The sequence below is a fragment of the Capra hircus genome, unplaced genomic scaffold (genome assembly GCF_001704415.2).
Source record: "Capra hircus breed San Clemente unplaced genomic scaffold, ASM170441v1, whole genome shotgun sequence".
Classification (NCBI taxonomy): Eukaryota; Metazoa; Chordata; class Mammalia; order Artiodactyla; family Bovidae; genus Capra; species Capra hircus.
This window is the reverse complement of record NW_017193493.1, coordinates 1-18,592: the sequence shown is the minus strand read 5'-3', so window position 1 is coordinate 18,592 and position 18,592 is coordinate 1. Positions and strand designations below refer to the sequence as shown.

The following is an 18,592-nucleotide window of genomic DNA, read 5'->3' as shown; positions in this document are numbered from 1 at the left end:
AGCACTTTTCTATTTTGCAATAAAAAGTTAATCCTTTTAAAAATTGATTTCTAACCTAATTTCTCAGTGGTTAGATAATGTGGTTTGTGTCATGAATGTTCCTTGCAACCCGTAGAGTCTTAACCTTATACCAATTCTATGCTAATTCTATGCCTTATTTTATGTTTACTATTTATATTAGTAAACATAAATGACAGAAATGGTATGAACCTAACAGAAGCAGAAGATATTAAGAAGAGGTGGCAAGAATACACAGAGGAACTGTACAAAAAAGAGCTTCACGACCCAGATAATCATGATGGTGTGATCACTCACCTAGAGCCAGACATCCTGGAATGTGAAGTCAAGTGGGCCTTAGAAAGTATCACTACAAACAAAGCTAGTGGAGGTGATGGAATTCCAGTTGAGCTATTTCAAATCCTGAAAGATGATGCTGTGAAAGTGCTGCACTCATATGCCAGCACATTTGGAAAACTCAGCAGTGGCCACAGGACTGGAAAAGGTCAGTTTTCATTCCAACCCCAAAGAAAGGCAATGCCAAAGAATGCTCGAACTACCACACAGTTGCACTCATCTCACACGCTAGTAAAGTAATGCTCAAAATTCTCCAAGCCAGGCTTTAGCAATATGTGAACCATGAACTTCCAGATGTTCAAGCTGGTTTTAGAAAAGGCAGAGGAACCAGAGATCAAATTGCAAACACCTGCTGGATCATCAAAAAAAGCAAGAAAGTTCCAGAAAAACATCTATTTCTGCTTTATTGACTATGCCAAAGCCTTTGACTGTGTGGATCACAATAAACTGTGGAAAATTCTTCAAGAGATGGGAATACCAGACCACCTGACCTGCCTCTTGAGAAACCTGTATGCAGGTAAGGAAGCAACAGTTAGAACTGGACATGGAAAAACAGACCGGTTCCAAATAGGAAAAGGAGTACGTCAAGGCTGTATATTGTCACCCTGCCTATTTAACTTATATGCAGAGTACATCATGAGAAATGCTGGGCTGGAAGAAGCACAAGCTGGAATCAAGATTGCCAGGAGAAATACCAATAACCTCAGATATGAAGACGAACCACCCTTATGGCAGAGAGTGAAGAGGGACTAAAAAGCCTCTTGATGAAAGTGAAAGAGGAGAGTGAAAAAGTTGGCTTAAAGCTCAACATTCAGAAAACAAAGATCATGGCATCCGGTCCCATCACTTCATGGGAAATAGATGGGGAAACAGTAGAAACAGTGTCAGACTTTATTTTTGGGGGGCTCCAAAATCACTGCAGATGGTGATTGCAGCCATGAAATTAAAAGATGCTTACTCCTTGGAAGAAAAGTTATGACCAACCTAGATAGTATATTCAAAAGCAGAGACATTACTTTGCCAACTAAGGTCCGTCTAGTCAAGGCTATGGTTTTTCCAGTGGTCATGTATGGATGTGAGAGTTGGACTGTGAAGAAGGCTGAGCACCGAAGAATTGATGCTTTTGAACTGTGGTGTTGGAGAAGACTCTTGAGAGTCCCTTGGACTGCAAGGAGATCCAACCAGTCCATTCTGAAGGAGATCAGCCCTGGGATTTCTTTGGAAGGAATGATGCTAAAGCTGAAGCTCCAGTACTTTGGCCACCTCATGCGAAGAGTTGACTCATTGGAAAAGACTCTGATGCTGGGAGGGATTGGGGGCAGGAGAAGGGGACGACAGAGGATGAGATGGCTGGATGGCATCACGGACTCGATGGACGTGAGTCTGAGTGAACTCCGGGAGATGGTGATGGACAGGGAGGCCTGGCGTGCTGCGATTCATGGGGTCGCAAAGAGTCGGACACGAGTGAGCGACTGAACTGAACTGAACTGAGCGACATTTCTGCATTTAAAATTTGTGCATATACATGACTGTTTTATAGAAACTGAAGTCTTGGATCAGGGTGTAAGGACAGATACTTAACAACTTAGGAGCGGATAGTTGTACACTTGGTCCCAGCAAGAAACCTGCCTTTTCTAGGTGTCACACAATCATATCAGTTACAGATACACAGCTTGTGGCCATAGAAATGTGGTGCTCCTTAGCTCTCCCACAGGATAAGACCCCCAGCTGAAGTATGGGTATTTCCAGGCTGGTGGATCTGATCTCTACAATGCTCCTGACTTCACAGACCCAAGCCGCTTCCCAATAAAAGCAGGAAATAACCAAGTTTTAAATGAGTTATCATTAATTCATGTATTTGTTTTTTTGCACCCACTGCTTTCCCAGTGTCTTTAGGGGGCCTTTAAGAATCCCTGAAGCAAAATGTCCAGGTATGACTCTATAAATTTAGGTCGGAGGAGATATAGAGAGAATGAACAAAGTCAGCACCAGGATCTATTTTGACTGTAGACATTTGCGCCTGATAGTCCTGCAGAGTAATTAAAATCAAGATATAAGCTTCTTTCTTACCTTCCTGTCAGATGTAGCTGGAAAAGATAAATAGTCATTTGTAAGATTTGCATTGGTCACAGATATAAAATATGCCAGTTCTTCCAAGGGAAATGTTTTATGATAATTAAATTTCAAAAACAAGTTTGATCTCCTTATGGAGTGTAGATGTGTTAACCTTATACTTTATCATCTAAATCAGGACACTTTAGAATGGGAAAGAGGCATCATTAACAATTATGCTTGGGGACTTCCTTCCTGGAGGTCCACTAGTTAGGACTCTGTGGTCTCACTGCTGAGGATCAGGGTTCAATTTCTGGTCAGGGAACTAAGATCTCACAAGTTATGCATTGCAGCCATTAATAATAGTAATAATGGTTAGACCGAATAACAGGTGTAAACTGGACAAGGGGTCGGCCTAATGAAAAAGAGTGTTGTCGATAGTAACCTTGTCATAAATGTATTATAGTAGGGTTTGACACAGCCGTCTTTTTGATAATGGTTCCTTGGACTAGCAGAGGCAGCATCATTTGGGAGATTGGCAGAAATGCAAATTCTCAGGTCCTACACCAGACTTTTGGGTATGAGGTTTCACAATATGTGTGCTGATGAACCCTCTAGGTGATTCTGATACATGTTCAAGTTTGAGAACCACTGGCTTATGACCAGCTAAAAGTGCTGAGGTCATAGGGCCAAAGCAGAACTCAGTGGATACGGTTCTTCATGTGCACACCTCACTGACTATTTCATTTCATATAGGTACAAATCATCCTACATTTGAATTTTCCTCTGGAACTTTTGACACTACTTGGGCATTAGGTAGGTCAAAGTGAAAAGACTATATTCATATCAAAACACCACCATTGTACACTTTAAGTATATATAATTTTTAACTTCTCAGCCACTCCTGCCTAAAACTGGAATTTTTTTTTAATGTTTAAAATTTGGTCTTAGAATATGCCATTTTCAGTCTGGACTTAAAATTCTGTGCAAGGACTCGGTTTGTGGTTAGTTCCTCTTTTAATGTTGTTTTTAAACATCTCCATTTAAAATATGATGAAATATAAAATACAATTGCAACAGTGAGAATAATTCTTCAAAGGTACAAAACTTAGTTCATGTATCTTCCCTGCATATATAATCCCTCCATGGTGATCCATTAGATCAAGGAAACAATGCTTACTTTTTCTATGATCCGGCATTTGTCCTCAGATTTTTAATTCATTTTGCTTCCCTGAATGTCACATATACCTTTCTTTGACATAGAGCTATGTGACATCATTTGTTTTTTAAACTTCTACACTTTCACACTTTTCATTACATTCCTTGTCATCCAGTTTAAGCTTCTCCAACACTAGTAAACTGCCCCCCTCATGTGGAGAATTTACCTTTCCTACCTACCTGTATTTGCTTTTCACATTTCAGGGTTGCTACAGGGCCAAGTGTGTGTATGATACAGTTCTCCCTACTCAGTTCCCAGCATAACATCTGGTACTCTACTGCCTAGGAAAGGTGTTTCTAGTGGTTCTCAAACTAGCTGGAGGACTTAAAAGGGCTTAATTTAGTCCTCATTTTTATCAATATTTTTTATTGAAGTATAGTAGATGTATTAATACACTATTGTGTTCATTTCTGCTGTATGCCAAAGTTATACATATACATACATTTTAACGTATTCTTTTCCATTACAGTTTTTCACAGGATATTGAATAGCATTCCCTCTGCTATAAGTAGGACCTTGTTGGTAGCCCATTGGATATATACTAGTTTGTATTTGCTAATCCCAAATTCCCAATCCATCCCTCTCCCTTCCCCTCTCCCTTGCCTAAGACAAGTCTGTCCTCTATGTCTCTCTGTGAGTCTGTTTCTATTTTGTAGGAAGTTCATTTGTATCATGTTCTCAGTTCAGTTCAGTCACTCAGTCATGTCCAACTCTTTGCGACCCCATGGACTGAAGCACGCCAGGCCTCCCTGTCCATCACCAACTCCCAGAGTGTATTCAAACTCATGTCCATTGAGTCCATGATGCCATCCAACCATCTCACCCTCTGTCGTACCCTTCTCCTCCCGCCTTCAATCTTTCGCAGCATCAGGGTCTTTTCAAATGAGTCAGCTCTTCGCATCAGGTGGCCAAAGTACTGGAGTTTCAGCTTCAGCATCAGTCCTTCCAATGAATATTCAGGACTGATTTTCTTTAGGATTGACTGTTTGGATATCCTTGTGGTGCAAGGGACTCTCATGTTCTAGACCCCACATATAAGTGACATCATGTAGTATTTGTCCTCCTCTATTTCATTTAGTATAATAATCTCTAGGTCCATCCATGTTGCTGCAAATGGAATTATTTCATTCTTTTTTGATGGCTGAGTATACTCAGTCGCTTCAGTCGTGTCTGACTCTTTGCGACCCCATGGACTGTAGCAGGCCAGACTTCTCTGTCCATGGGGATTCTCCAGGCAAGTATACCAGACTGGGTTGCCACTGCCTACTCCAGGGGATCTTCCCAATTCAGGGATCAAACCCACGTCTCTTACGTCTTCTGCATTGTCAAGCAGGTTCTTTACCACTAGCGCCACCCGGGAAGCGTATATATCACATCTTTTCTATCCATTCTTCTGTCTATGTAGTCCTCATTTTTAGTAAAGAATAACTATTACTGCATGAACACAGTGAATTGCAGAAATTTCAATTATATGTTCTTCTACTAAATGTTATTTTATATTAGGTATTTAGTAATAGGCATACTATGTTTTATACTACTAGGATTAAAACTCATTAAGGACTTCACTGGTTGCACAGTGGATAAGAATCTACTTGCCAACACAGGGGACACAGGTTTGATCCCTGGTTCAGAAAGCTTCCCGGAGTAGGATAGGGTAGTGTTTGGATCTGAGATATATAGAGTTCTGGGATATTTTTAGTGCCACAGTGGTGCCCTCAGTATATGGCATGGGAGCAAGGGAGAAATTATCTCCTAAGAGATACAATTATGGGAGAGGGTGATAATTCAGGATGGAACAGTCCCCTTCTGAGATATACCACTGTAGGACTGGGGAAGTCAGGAAGGTTCATAAGGTACCAAAGGTAAGATAGCACTAGGGAAGAATGGGGAGGTGTTACTAGAGTGGTCATGAGGGAGTTCAGGATGTTTCTCATTCAGTACATACAGAAGGTTTCCTGCCAGTATGAACACTCAGGTGTACAGTGAGGTGTGACTTCTGTGTAAAGATTTTACCACAGTCACCGCATTCATAAGGTTTTTCACCAGTATGAATTCTCTGATGTGTCATCAAGACTGACTTGTAAGTGAAGGCCCTTCCACATTCAGTATAAACATAAGCTCTTTGTCCAGTCCAAGACTTCTGGTATATAAGGAGGTTTGATCTTTTGGTGAAGACCTTCCCACATCTTGTGCAGGTGTGGGTTTTTTCCCCTGTGTGTTTTGCTATGCAAGGGAAAGATGTCCCATAGTCACTGTATTCATATGGCTTCTCTCCACTATGAATTTTTTGATGTGCAACCAAGTGGGTCTTTGGGATAAAAGCCTGCCTACATTCAGTGCATATGCAGGGTTTTTCTCCTGAATGAATTCTCTGATGCAACCTCACTACCGACTGATGAATGAAAATTTCATCACATTCATTGCATTCATAGGGTTTTCCCACAGAATGACTAATCGGATGGACAAAGAAAGAGGTGTGGCTTCTGAGTGAGGACCTTTCCACAGTCACTGCATACATAGGCTATCTTCCCAGTAAGAAATTTTCAATGAGCAATGTGTTCTTGTTTCTGGCTGAGAGCTTTCCCACACTGATTAGGTTCACAGAATTTCTCATTTAGATGAGAATGGACATGGTATAGAAAAAGGAAAAAGTAAAATTAGACTACAACCAATAATCTTCTCAAGGTTTTCCTATGTTACTTATATTAGAACTTGTAAGTTTAAGGTCTACTTCAAACCATTCCCAAATGAGTCACTTTTAAGGGGTTGTTCTTATGAACTATGGGATCATGTAAGTTATTTTTCCAGCGTACTTACATTCACAATCTGTATACTTATTCAATGTGTTCTTATTGATGAAAGCAACATGACACAAAGGTCTATTTTGGTTTTCCTTATATTTATCTGGTCATCATATTGTCACAGTTTTTTATTTAAAATGAGTAATCATTTTAATTAAAAGAAACAATGAATAATTCCTCTTGAATTCATCCAGTTTCTCATTGTGAAATGAAGCTTTTACAGTAGTTATCGAGTGTATGATTTCAATCCCATGTTTCTCTCTTAAAAGGAGAAAGAGGAGGCAAAATTCAAATTTAATACAGTTAGCCAAATATAGGGAGAAGGCAATGGCAACCCACTCCAGTACTCTTGCCTGGAAACTCCCATGGATGGAGGAGCCTGGTAGGCTGCAGTCCATGGGGTCGCTAAGCGTCGGACACGGCTGAGCGACTTCACTTTTCACTTTCATGCATTGGAGATGAAATGGCAACCCACTCCAGTGCTCTTGCCTAAAGCCTGGTGGGCTGCCGTCTATGGGGTCGCACAAAGTCAGACACGACTGAGGCGACTTAGCAGCAGCAGAAGCAGCAGCCAAATATAGAGGAGTTACATGCAACTGATCCAGGTTGGACACAGGCAAGCCAGATGATGATGATGATGATGACGATGACAGAAAACACTAGCATGGTTCTTACTACATGCTATGTACTTAAATAGCTTTTAGGACATGCCAGGCACTATTCTAAGTGACACAGAAGTATGTACACACATACAAACTCGTTTAATTCTCCCAGAAACCATATGAGCTAGATTAAAAGAGGAAACTAAAGCCCAGAACAGGTATATAATTTTCCCAAGATGACATGGGTCATATGCAGGAGAGATTAAAACAAGACAGCATGTCTCCACTTACATAGATGATCTGGTACCCATTTAGTTCTTCCAGCAACTCATCTTTACTCTAAGTAATGTACCAATTTAGCTGGAAGGGGAAATCACTGATGCTTTGTACAGAAGATGAAATATAATAGTTTTATAATATTAAACAGAACGAATAAGTTATGCTATTATCCCATTATATAAAATTTTAAAATACTGAGCCTGATCAGATCATGAAATCCAGTTTGTTTTCTTCTTTTGGTTAGGCTAAAATAGTGAAATCTAGAACTTTGTCTTATCCCTGCCAAACTTCACTATTCTTTCACTCCTATGCTGTACTCTTTATATCCACAAGCTTCATTTCATTTATTCTATAGACCTTAAGCATTCCAATCCATAGGCATTGATTGAGAACTTTTTCCAACTTTCTACTTCATTTAGTACATGTGTACAAAATTCACTAGAGCCAATAATATTTAGTTACAGCTACCACTATTCAATGTAAAAAGTTAATGCCTGTGCTAAAAATAATTATCTTTAACATTCTGAGCCCATAGACTTCCTTATCAGCACATAAATAGAGTCATCAGTCTGGAACCATAGCTATGGATGTGAGTTTGCATTCTGCTAGTCATGAACATGTCCTCAGAAAATCCAGCATATTCCCCACTCCAATAATTATTCACATACTTCTTCCATTAATTTGGCTCCTTCTGCTCTGTTGTGCCAGTTCAAAATATATATGTGATTCATAGATCAGTTAAGAGCATTGCACTCTGATTAGTCCACAGTCTCACCACAACTTTATGGAGACATAATTTTCTCTGAATTTTGAAAGAAGACACTATGCTGCCCACCTTGATGCTTTCTGAGTGAGAGTTGTCTGCTTCACTAGAGTGATTAATGAACAAGGCTGAATTTCTGTTTTGTTCTCAAGCCATTTCACCCCTTCCTACTAACAATCTGATTCTTTGAACTCTTTTTGACACACTTTTAAAAAAACCCACTGAAACATCTACACAAAATTATTAATGTCAGTACTTGACCTAGTTTCTTCATTTTTCCACTAGAAAATTTAAGAATAAAATATTATTTTTCTATTCTTAAAGATTTTTCATAGATATAGGATGGAAAATAATCACATACCAGATGATCTAAAAGCATTACTTGTAAAGAAATACTTCTGGAAAGAAAGTAAAAAATGATTAACATGGGTAGACCCCAGGGAAGAGAATTGGGGAGTAGATGTGAGAGTGAGATTTTCTTACTGTGTACTCGTTCACACTTTCTGAATTTCAGTCTTTGTGAATGTATCGTCTCTCCAAAAGTTTTCAATTAAAAATTAAAATAAAGGGGGAAAAAGTTTTTATTTGTTCTGAGTTTCTATGGGATGGTGAGGGTGAGAAAAGGAAAAGAATATTAGATACTGGAGTGATTAAGGGCCCAATTTTATGGAACAGGTGAAGCCTGTATCTAAATAGAGCCCTAAATAATCAATAGCCTAGACACAGAAATTTCCTATGCAGGAAGCATTAAGAAAACTGGAGTTAAACATGAGCGCTGGAAGATAAGTTTCAGTTGGAAATAAGGGGCTTGTTGTCATTAAGAGGGAAGTTTCATTATCATGTACTACATAATAGAGAGTAACTGCAATTTTATTTCATAAGGCTAGTACAGATGGTTTAAGTGATGAAATCTGTCACTAGTACCTAAAATGAACTTGTTAAAAAATGGAATCAGTTAATCCCATTAGGAACAGAATAATCCAGGATAAACATGGACTTGCTTTGTGGTGACATAGATGAAACTTAAAAAGCAGGGGGTATTTAAATAATTTCAAAAAGAGAAAAAAGAAATTGCAGAGTGAAGAATATGGGAGAAAAATATCTGATTTGGGCAACGATGATTTCAGTTAATAATATATTGAGAATGAAGGAACTGCACAACTGTGAGAAATATCACTCTTCATAGGTAAATTCTGGTACTAGGGTACAGTCATAATGCAAGGACTGAAGGTATCACTATATGAATCAGTAGAATAAGAAAATAAAATGTGTTCAGAATGGATGGAAGATTCCCTTAAGGAAGGGAAGAGCAGAGGACAGTAGACAGGGCTCTTCATTTAGAGGGAATGGAAGCAAAAAAGTTTGTAAAAAGAAAACAAGGTACTCATCAACAAGGAAAACACAAAATAGCTACACTTATAAATTGATAGAACAATAAGAACAAGCACTTCACAGAATGGAATCTCACATAGATAACAAATACAATTAACATTCAAAGTAGCTGACTATAAGAGAAATTGAAGCACAAACACCAGGAAGTCAGCAACTGAGGATGAGACACAGGGTGATGAGCAAGAGTACAGAATCTGATGTCACTGTTGACATATGTGAAATTAAATGAGACTGGTTCTAGATGACATTGAGAAGCTGGAAAGGAAATGGAAAGGGATTGGCAGGAGCAAGAGCAGGAATTGGTGGTTATGAAGGGAAGCAGATATATGGATTTCCATTGCATAAGGACAAAATCTATGGAGGGGGAGGGACAGGCAGGACAGAAGAAGCACAAAATATTAGGGAAGGAAAAAAGTAACTAAGAAAGCAAGGTGCTTGAGATGGTAGCACCTTGATCTAGACTACAGGGATAGGGGAAGGGCAGATAGCTCTCCTGCCAAAAAAAGCCAAGCAAAGAAGACAGTGGATATTGGCAAGGGTCATACTAGGAGATGGCATTTAAGCATCAAAGGGGCTTCTGTTAAACCTGTCTAAGCAACTCGAAAAGTTTAGAGCTTGCTTTTGTTTTTAAAGAAACAGTTTACAGTTTTTAATGAATCTGTAAAACAAAAAGCTCCCATTTCAAAATAAAAACAAATCCCAGGTCATGTAGATGTTTACCATAACTACATTTATCTAAGCAACATATATACATGTTCAGTTTAAGATGTTAACTAAAATTCTGTGATAAACAAGCTTTTTTAAAATACCAAGGACAGTATAGAGTTAATGCCAAGTCCTAAGGATAATCTAGTAGTCACTAAGTTTTTCTTAAGTCTTCACTTCAGAGGCTGCTATTTCTAGCTCAAGTAAGCAAGCAGAGTCGTTCATATGCTCAAACTTGGAATCTTAATTACTACCATATCAGCTGGCTTGCAAACAAGAAGTCAACCATATTAAGAATGTTTTACGTGAACAACTTGCAAACCCCAGGGATGGATAAACTCTCAGAATGCATTAACAACCATAGCAACTGCACAGGCTATTCTTCTGAAATGAGATCTCTCAAAGCAGTATAGTTCAAAATAAAAGATTTTAATTAAAATGGGCATAGGTAAAATTTTCCCACCAATTTGCGTGGTTCAAGCATTTAGTGAACTTTTCCACTTGAAAAAGTGAAATAGAAAATGGGATACCATGTTTCATTAATTACAGAGCCTTCAACTCAGGAGACAAGATCTCTGCTGACCAGAGCCAGTTGACAGGGAACTGAACTTGCTGCTCCAGTCTCCTGCTCTGTGTCTTCTGTTCCTTGATTCAAGCTTAGGAACCTTTCATTTCACTTTTGGTTTTGTCACTTTTGCCTGTGGGGGTTTGGGCCTGCTGACCCTGCCCACTTGAAGAGGCAGCCTGCTGTTCTGCTTTCTGCTTTAACACTATCCAATCAAATGCATAGTCATGTTGGTAATTCAGGGTCCTGAAAAGAATGCGGAAGAGCTGCCTCAGGTACGTGTAATCCGGGGCTTCCTCAAAGGACAGCCCGCGACAATGCTTTAAGTACATGGCAAATTCTACAGGAAATCCCTTACATAAAACATCAACAGGTGTGGTCATCTTCATTTCGCTAATCTTTTCACATTTTTGCTTCATTGTTGCACCCTTTAGTCCTTGCCATGGCAGGCTGGCTCTATTAAAATACATCAAAACATATCCTAATGATTCCATGTCATCTCGGCGACTCAGTTCAATACCATGATGGGCACTGAGGCTAGCATAGGAAGGCGTGCCAGTGAGACTTTTACCGGATCTGTAGGGTATGTGTTGCCCTGTCTTCTTGTCTCTGTACTTCTTGGCCAAACCAAAATCAATAAGGAATAACTTCTTCCACTGCTGCCCAGTACCCATCAGGAAGTTATCTGGTTTAATGTCTCTGTGTATAAGATTCTGCGTATGCACATATTCGATTCTACTGATCATCTGATCAGCTAACATAAGTACAGTTTTCATTGTAAACTTTCTTGAACAGAAATTGAAGAGATCTTCAAGGCTGGGTCCCAGAAGATCCATGACTAGCACATTATAGTCCGTTTCCTGACCATACCACCGTATCTGGGGGATGCCAACCCCACCTTGAAGGATATTATAGAGTTCCTTCTCGTATAACAACCGGGGCTGCCTCGCATTCTGTGATTCTAATTTTACTGCCACTTCCTCATGGTTGGTGAGGTCTATCGCCAAATAAACGTGCCCAAAAGAGCCACACCCGATCTCCCGTACCAGTTTATATCTCCCTCCGACAAGGAAATCGGCCTCGGGTCCACTGCTGCTCGCCATCCTGAGAGACAAAGATGGGGGTGGGTTAAGCTCCGACACCTCTAAGGGGATGATGGACGCCTCTAAGGGGACGATGGACGCCCCTAAGACTCGTCCACGGAGCAAGGCTGTGAAGGCAGGCAGGAAACAGAAAACGCTGGCTGTTTCTCAGCGTTACAGGGCCCAGAATCGGCCAAGGGGAATCTGACCACCGCTACTGTGAGGTTTCTTTTCACCAGGCCACAGACTGTTGAGGGGGTTCTTACCTTTAGCAAGCCGAGCCTCTGGCTTCTGGTGGCAGCGGCCTCGCCTTCGCGGCAACTTCGGGGGCTGGTTCAGGGGAGCCGTGAAGTTATGGCGGCGATACCGCTGCCGCCACTGCCACCGGATTCCGCCAGGAGGAGCCCCTGGTCACTCCGTCGACGCTGCCATCTTGTTACAACGGCTGCAGCCAACGCAGAATGCCCCGAGTTGCAGGAAGGCGCTTCATGGAGCAGAGAACTCTGGGAAAGGAATCACGGGCACCGTTGGCATCTTCCAGACAGATTATCTTCAGTTCAGTTCACTCACTCAGTCGTGCCCGACTCTTTGCGACCCCATGAATCACAGCACGCCAGGCCTCCCTGTCCGTCACCAACTCCCGGAGTTCCTCAGATTCACGTCCATCGAGTCAGTGATGCCATCCAGCCATCTCATCCTCGGTCGTCCCCTTCACCTCCTGCCCCCAATCCCTCCCAGCATCAAAGTCTTTTCCAATGAGTCAACTCTTCGCATGAGGTGGCCATCAGAGCCTTTCAAAGGCATCAGCCTGTCCTAGAAAAACAGATCTACTCCACGTCCCGCATCTACTCAGGTCACACATCTGAGCAGCTGTGATGTGGGGTTTCCTCCTCCAATGTCCATGGGCCCTCTCCTTGCTCCAGCTTGAAGATGACCGCTGGGTTGGGAACTTGGTTCCCTGTGAACAGCACACGATACAGGATTGGGTCCAGTTAATTGGGTTTCAGGGCCTTTCAACCACACTTCTATTTGCTCTTCAGGAAAGTAATCCCATTTCCCTGGGAATAGAGTGATAATCACAGAAGGGTAAAAGGACTGAAGTATCTCGGGCAAATCAAAGATGACACCGTTACACACTTCAGATGCCCCAGAGCATTCAGCAGCTGAGAATGGAGGCAGCCTCTCTGAGGCCCCTGGCAGGTGCACAGGGCAGCTGTGCTCACTTACCCACTGCGCACAGGTGGCTGTAGGTCTCCAGTGTCACATCCTGGTACAGGCACCTCTGTACAGGGTCCACATGCTGCTACTCCTCCCTGCTGAGGTCCACAGGGACGTCCTCGAATGACCCCTGTTGCAATACAGTCCCATTCAAGGTGACATGGTCAGCACCGGGGGTTGGATGCAAGAGAACTGGGAAGATAGTTGTCTTTCATGATTTTCGCCGTCATATGCTATGCTTATCAAATACCTAGTTATACCTAACATTGTGCAGGGTGAGAATATCTAAAGCTGTGAATTTCTCTTATTCATCATGTGTTAAATTCAATCAGTAACTCATTAGTCAGAAATTAAGATTAAACTCCCTTTTCTAAATCTTCTAGTTCTTTTAGGAAATACCTAGAATTTATTTCTTAAACAGGTAGGTACCAGACATGCTAGGTTCTTTGGCCAGTGCTGTGTGCTAATTCGCTTCGGTCCTGTCCGACTCTTTGTAACCCCATGAACTGGAGCCCGCCAGGCTCCTCTGCCCGTGAGATTCTCCAGGCAAGAAAACTGGAGAGGGTTGCCCTTTCCTTCTCTGGGGGATCTTCTTGACCAGGGATGGAACCCGAGTCTCCAGCATCGGCAGGAGGAATCTTTACCACTAGCCTCACCTGGAAAGCCTATCTGAGACCTCAGCAAAAAACACAGTTATTCCTATTTCTCCCACCAGTTTCTTTGAGGCAACCTAGACTTCTTCTATCAAGCACCTACAAGTTTCTCCAGCCTCTACCCGCTGCCCAATTCCAAAGCCACTTCATCTCTTTTTAGGTGTTTCTTATAATAGCACTCCACCCCCAAATACTGAAAGCTGGAGTTTCCTAGGACTGTTGTAACAAAGTATCACAAACCCTGTGACTCAGAACAATAAGAATTTCTTGCCTTGCAGTTCTGAGGGCCAGAAGTCTAAAATCAAGGCGTCAGCCAGGTCATGCTCTTGTTGAAGGTGCTAGGGAGGGGTGTGTTCCATGCCCCTCTCCTGGTTTCTGGTGGCCTCAGGCACCTCTTGTCCTACAGAAGCATCACTCCAACCACATGGTCATCTACTCCTTGTGTGCCTCCCCACGGTCTCTCTTGTGTGTTTGTGTGTCTCTGTGCCTACACTTCCCCTTTTTGTAAGAATGCCAGGCATATTGGAGTAGGGCCTACCTAACGACCTCATTGTAGATTGATTACTTCTGGAAAGACCTGACAGGTTACTGCTGTGAGCCGTGTGCTGCGCCAGGATTCGTGGTCTCTGGAGGAGAGAGAGGAATTCGATCCAGGGCAAGACACGAGGCTTGCCCACTGGAACCTTTTCGGTAACAGAATTTTATTAAAAGGTAAGAGAGAGAGAGAAAGCTGCTGACACGGACATCAGAAAGGGGCAGAAAGAATGCCCCCTTGCTAGTTTCTGGCAAGGTGTTTTATGTCTGTTAACAAGCTTATTAATCAGATAAGAGTGTCACCTCAAGGCTGAGGGGGTTTCACCAAGGCCCTCTCCCACAATATGCATTTTTGAGATAGGATGGCCCAAGGTGTGTCATCCCCGGCCATAAAACTATTGGCATGAATACTAGTTTCTTGATTCATTATCAGCCCAAGGTTTGAGAAAAGAAAAAAAAAAGTTATTAGGCAGAATCATTTTGAACAAAGGCAGGTTGCAAAGCAAATACATGGTTTCATTAACATTGCTTAAGAAAAACTTTTCCATAAGAAAAACATATTGGTTAGCTCATGGTAGAGCTAGGTGTCGTCAGCACATATAGAGAAGGAGAGAAAAAGCGTCTGCCACTTACAGTTTATTGTCTCCTGCCGCTCTGGGACTTCTGGCCTTCCTCCCTGTTACCGTCTCAGGCCCTATCTTTAATTAAGGTCACATTCAGAAGTAGTGGGGGTTAGGACGTCAACGTATTTTCTTGGATGGACACAATTTTACTCATAACAGAGTCCTCAAGAAGGCGGAAACAGACAGAACAGGCTCCATCTGGAAAGCAGCACTCCATCCTGGGCTGTACTGTGGACTTTGAGCTCTATGCCCAGTATCTATGGAAATGACATACCAACTGGAAAACCAGGCCCCGGGATGGAAGAGCCCCAGGGCTCGTACCTAGACTCTCTGTTGCCTGAAAGAATACCCTAATTATCTGTGTAACCAAGTAGAATCATAAATTCTATTATGCTTATTGGGGTATGACCACAGGCCTATTGACAATTGTCCACTGCTAACTACCTAGGCTTAAGGGATATGAATCACGGGTTAACTCTGAGTGTATCTTTCCTTCTGTTTCTTCAGACTAGTTTCAGGGAATTTGGGGAGGTGGGTTTGGGCACGTACACTTAGGGTATATAAGGCTTTCAGAAAAACTGGTCAGGGTCCTTGGCTAAGAGGAGACTCTGACTTTGGGCCGCCGGTGTAATAAACTGCACTCCACTATCTGCATTGTCCTTCTGAATGAGTGTGTTTCCCAGAACGCGTGGCTACAACACTCATAGATTCACAGGGTAGCTGTGCATACCCAGTGAGATGAGGTGGCTGTGGTTTTCGGCATCATGTCCTGGTACAGGAACCTCTGAGCAGAGTCCAGGTCCTGCCACTCCTCTCTGCTGAAGTCCACGGTCATGTCCTCAAAGGACACTGACACCTGTAACAAACACCAAGGACACTGACACCTGTAAACACAGCCCCATTTGGGGTGACCAGGTCAGCACAGGGGGATAAGGGAAAGTTAGGAAATTGTTTTTAGTGATTTTTACCATAATGCCCCCCCTTTTTTTTTAAAGTCACTCAGTCGTGTCCAACTCTGTGACCCCGTGGACTGCAGCCCACAAGGCTCCTCAATCCATGGGATTCTCCAGGCAAGAATACTGGAGTGGGTTGCCATTTCCTTCTCCAGGGGATCTTCCCAACCGAGGGATCGAACCTGGGTCTCCTGCATTGGAGGCAGACGCTTTAACCTCTGAGCCACCAGGGAAGCTCATAATGCCCATAGGCTATGCCTTTTAAAGGCCTACTTACATGTAATGTATAGAATAAAAATATCTTGTCATAAATTTCTGCCACCCATTGTACATAACAGTCTTTCATTTTTGAAAATAATACTTTTTATTTGCTATCTATTTTATACATAGTAATGTGTATACCTGACTCAGTTTGCTGTAGAGCAGAAACTAACACAGCAGTGCAAACCATCTATACTCCAATAATAAATAAATAAATGTGTGATTGAAAGGGGGGAAAATAATAATTTTGTCCAGGATTTGAAGTTTGTTCTACTTTGTTGCTCATGTTCATGGGAAATTTGTGTTTTATTCCTTTTTGAAGGAGGCACGTATACTTTATTAAAATTTATATATGTATATATCTTTGTCTGTGCTGGGGCTTTGTTCCTGTGCGTGGGCTTTCTCTAGTTGTGGCAAGCAGGGGCTACCATCTAGGTGTGGTGCGAGGGCGTCTCATTGCAGTGGCTTCTCTCATTGCAGAACACAGGCTCTGGAGCACACAGGCTTCAGTGGTTGGGGAGCACAGGCTCAGCAGTTTGGCTCCCGGGCTCTAGCGTGCAGCCTCAGTAGTTTTAACGCACAGGGTCACTTGAACGAGCGGCCCCTGCCTTGACAAGCAGACTCTTAACCATTGGACCAGCAAGAAAACCCAGCATCTACACTTTTTTTTCTCAAATTACATAGCTCCCTCTACTGCTGCTTTCATTTAGTCTTCAAAAATACAGGCATTTTCTCTTGATGCCTTCTTTCTGGGTCAATTTTAACTTAATTCCATAGTTGTTGGAAAACGTACTCTGTCTGATTTCAACACATGGCCTATCTAGAAGAATGTTTCATGTGTCCCAGAGAGAATGTATGTTCAGGAAGGATGGGTGCAGTGTTCTCTAATATATAAGTCAACTTGATTGAGTTGTTGTTGAAGTTTTTATATCACTTTACTCATTTGTCTTCTACTTGTTCAACCAGTTCTTTGTCGACTTTTTGGTGAAAACTGAAACAGAGATGTTAGAAATTTATATTGCTATGCAAAGGAACTAGAATACACAAGCAGGCATTAGCACGGAGGATTTCTATTATGTAATGTAGGACCTACTGTAATGCTACAATAATTAAGACAGTGTGGTATGGATGTAAGTACGGACACAGATATTAATGAAACAGAATCAGTTCAGTTCAGTCGTTCAGTCGTGTCCGACTCTTTGTGACCCCATGAATCGCAGCACGCCAGGCCTCCCTGTCTATCACCAACTCCCAGAGTTCACTAAGACTCACGTCCACTGAGTCAGTGATGCATCCATCCATCTCATCCTCTGTCGGCCCCTTCTCCTCCTGCCCGCAATCCTCCCAGGATCAGAGTCTTTTCCAATGAGTCAACTCTTTGCATGAGTGGCCAAAGTATTGGAGTTTCAGCTTCAGCATCACTCCTTCCAAAGAAATCCCAGGGCAGGTCTCCTTCAGAATGGACTGGTTGGATCTCCTTTGCAGTCCAAGGGACTCTCAAGAGTCTTCTCCAACACCACAGTTCAAAAAGCATCAATTCTTCTGCACTCAGCTTTCTTCACAGTCCAACTCTCACATCCATACATGACCACTGGAAAAACCATAGCCTTGACTAGACGGACCTTAGTCGGCAAAGTAATGTCTCTGCTTTGAATATACTATCTAGGTTGGTCATAACTTTTCTTCCAAGAGTAAGCGTCTTTTATTTCATGCTGCCAGTCGCCATCTGCAGTGATTTTGGAGCCCCCAAAAATAAGTCTGACACTGTTTCCACTGTTTCCCATCTATTTCCCATGAAGTGATGGGACCGGATGCCATGATCTTTGTTTTCTGAATGTTGAGCTTTAAGCCAACTTTTTCATTCTCCTCTTTCACTTTCATCAAGAGGCTTTTTAGTTCCTCTTCACTCTCTGCCATAAGGGTGGTGTCATCTGCATATCTGAGGTTATTGATATTTCTCCCAGCAATCTTGATCCAGCTTGTGCTTCTTCCAGCCCAACGTTCCTAGCATGATGTACTCTGCATATAAGTTCAATAAGCAGGGTGACAATATAACAGCCTTGACATACTCCTTTTCCTATTTGGAACCAGTCTGTTGTTCCATGTCCAGTTCTAACTGTTGCTTCCTGACCTGCATACAGATTTCTCAAGAGGCAGGTCAGGTAGTCTGGTATTCCCATCTCTTGAAGAATTTTCCACAGTTTCTTGTGATCCACACAGTCAAAGGCTTTGGCATAGTCAATAAAGCAGAAATAAATGTTTTTCTGGAACTCTCTTGCTTTTTCCATGATCCAGCGGATGTTTGCAATTTGATCTCTGCTTCCTCTGCCTTTTCTAAAACCAGCTTGAACATCAGGAAGTTCAACGGTTCACATATTGCTGAGGCCTGGCTTGGAGAATTTTGAGCATTACTTTACTAGCGTGTGAGATGACTGCGAAATGTTCGGTAGTTTGAGCATTCTTGGCATTGTGTTTCTTTGGGATTGGAATGAAAACTGACCTTTTCCAGTCCTGTGGCCACTGGTGAGTTTTCCAA

The 18,592-nt window shown here is 42.1% G+C and overlaps 1 protein-coding gene and 1 non-coding gene across 2 annotated transcripts; both read right to left on the bottom strand.

Annotated features, from left to right (window-relative positions):
• Positions 1-10,580: 10,580 nt before the first annotated feature.
• Positions 10,581-13,200, bottom strand: LOC108634926 (casein kinase I). Its single transcript, XM_018045254.1, has 4 exons — positions 13,042-13,200; positions 12,597-12,772; positions 12,081-12,364; positions 10,581-11,836 (listed from the first exon to the last, which is right to left on the bottom strand). Exon 4 carries the CDS (start codon positions 11,833-11,835, stop codon positions 10,825-10,827), a length of 1,011 nt encoding a protein of 336 aa, XP_017900743.1. The 5' UTR covers position 11,836; positions 12,081-12,364; positions 12,597-12,772; positions 13,042-13,200; the 3' UTR covers positions 10,581-10,824.
• Positions 13,201-15,956: 2,756 nt separating this feature from the next.
• Positions 15,957-16,028, bottom strand: TRNAW-CCA. Its single transcript has one exon. It is a non-coding gene; the product is annotated as a tRNA-Trp (tRNA).
• Between the last annotated feature and the right edge of the window lie 2,564 nt (positions 16,029-18,592).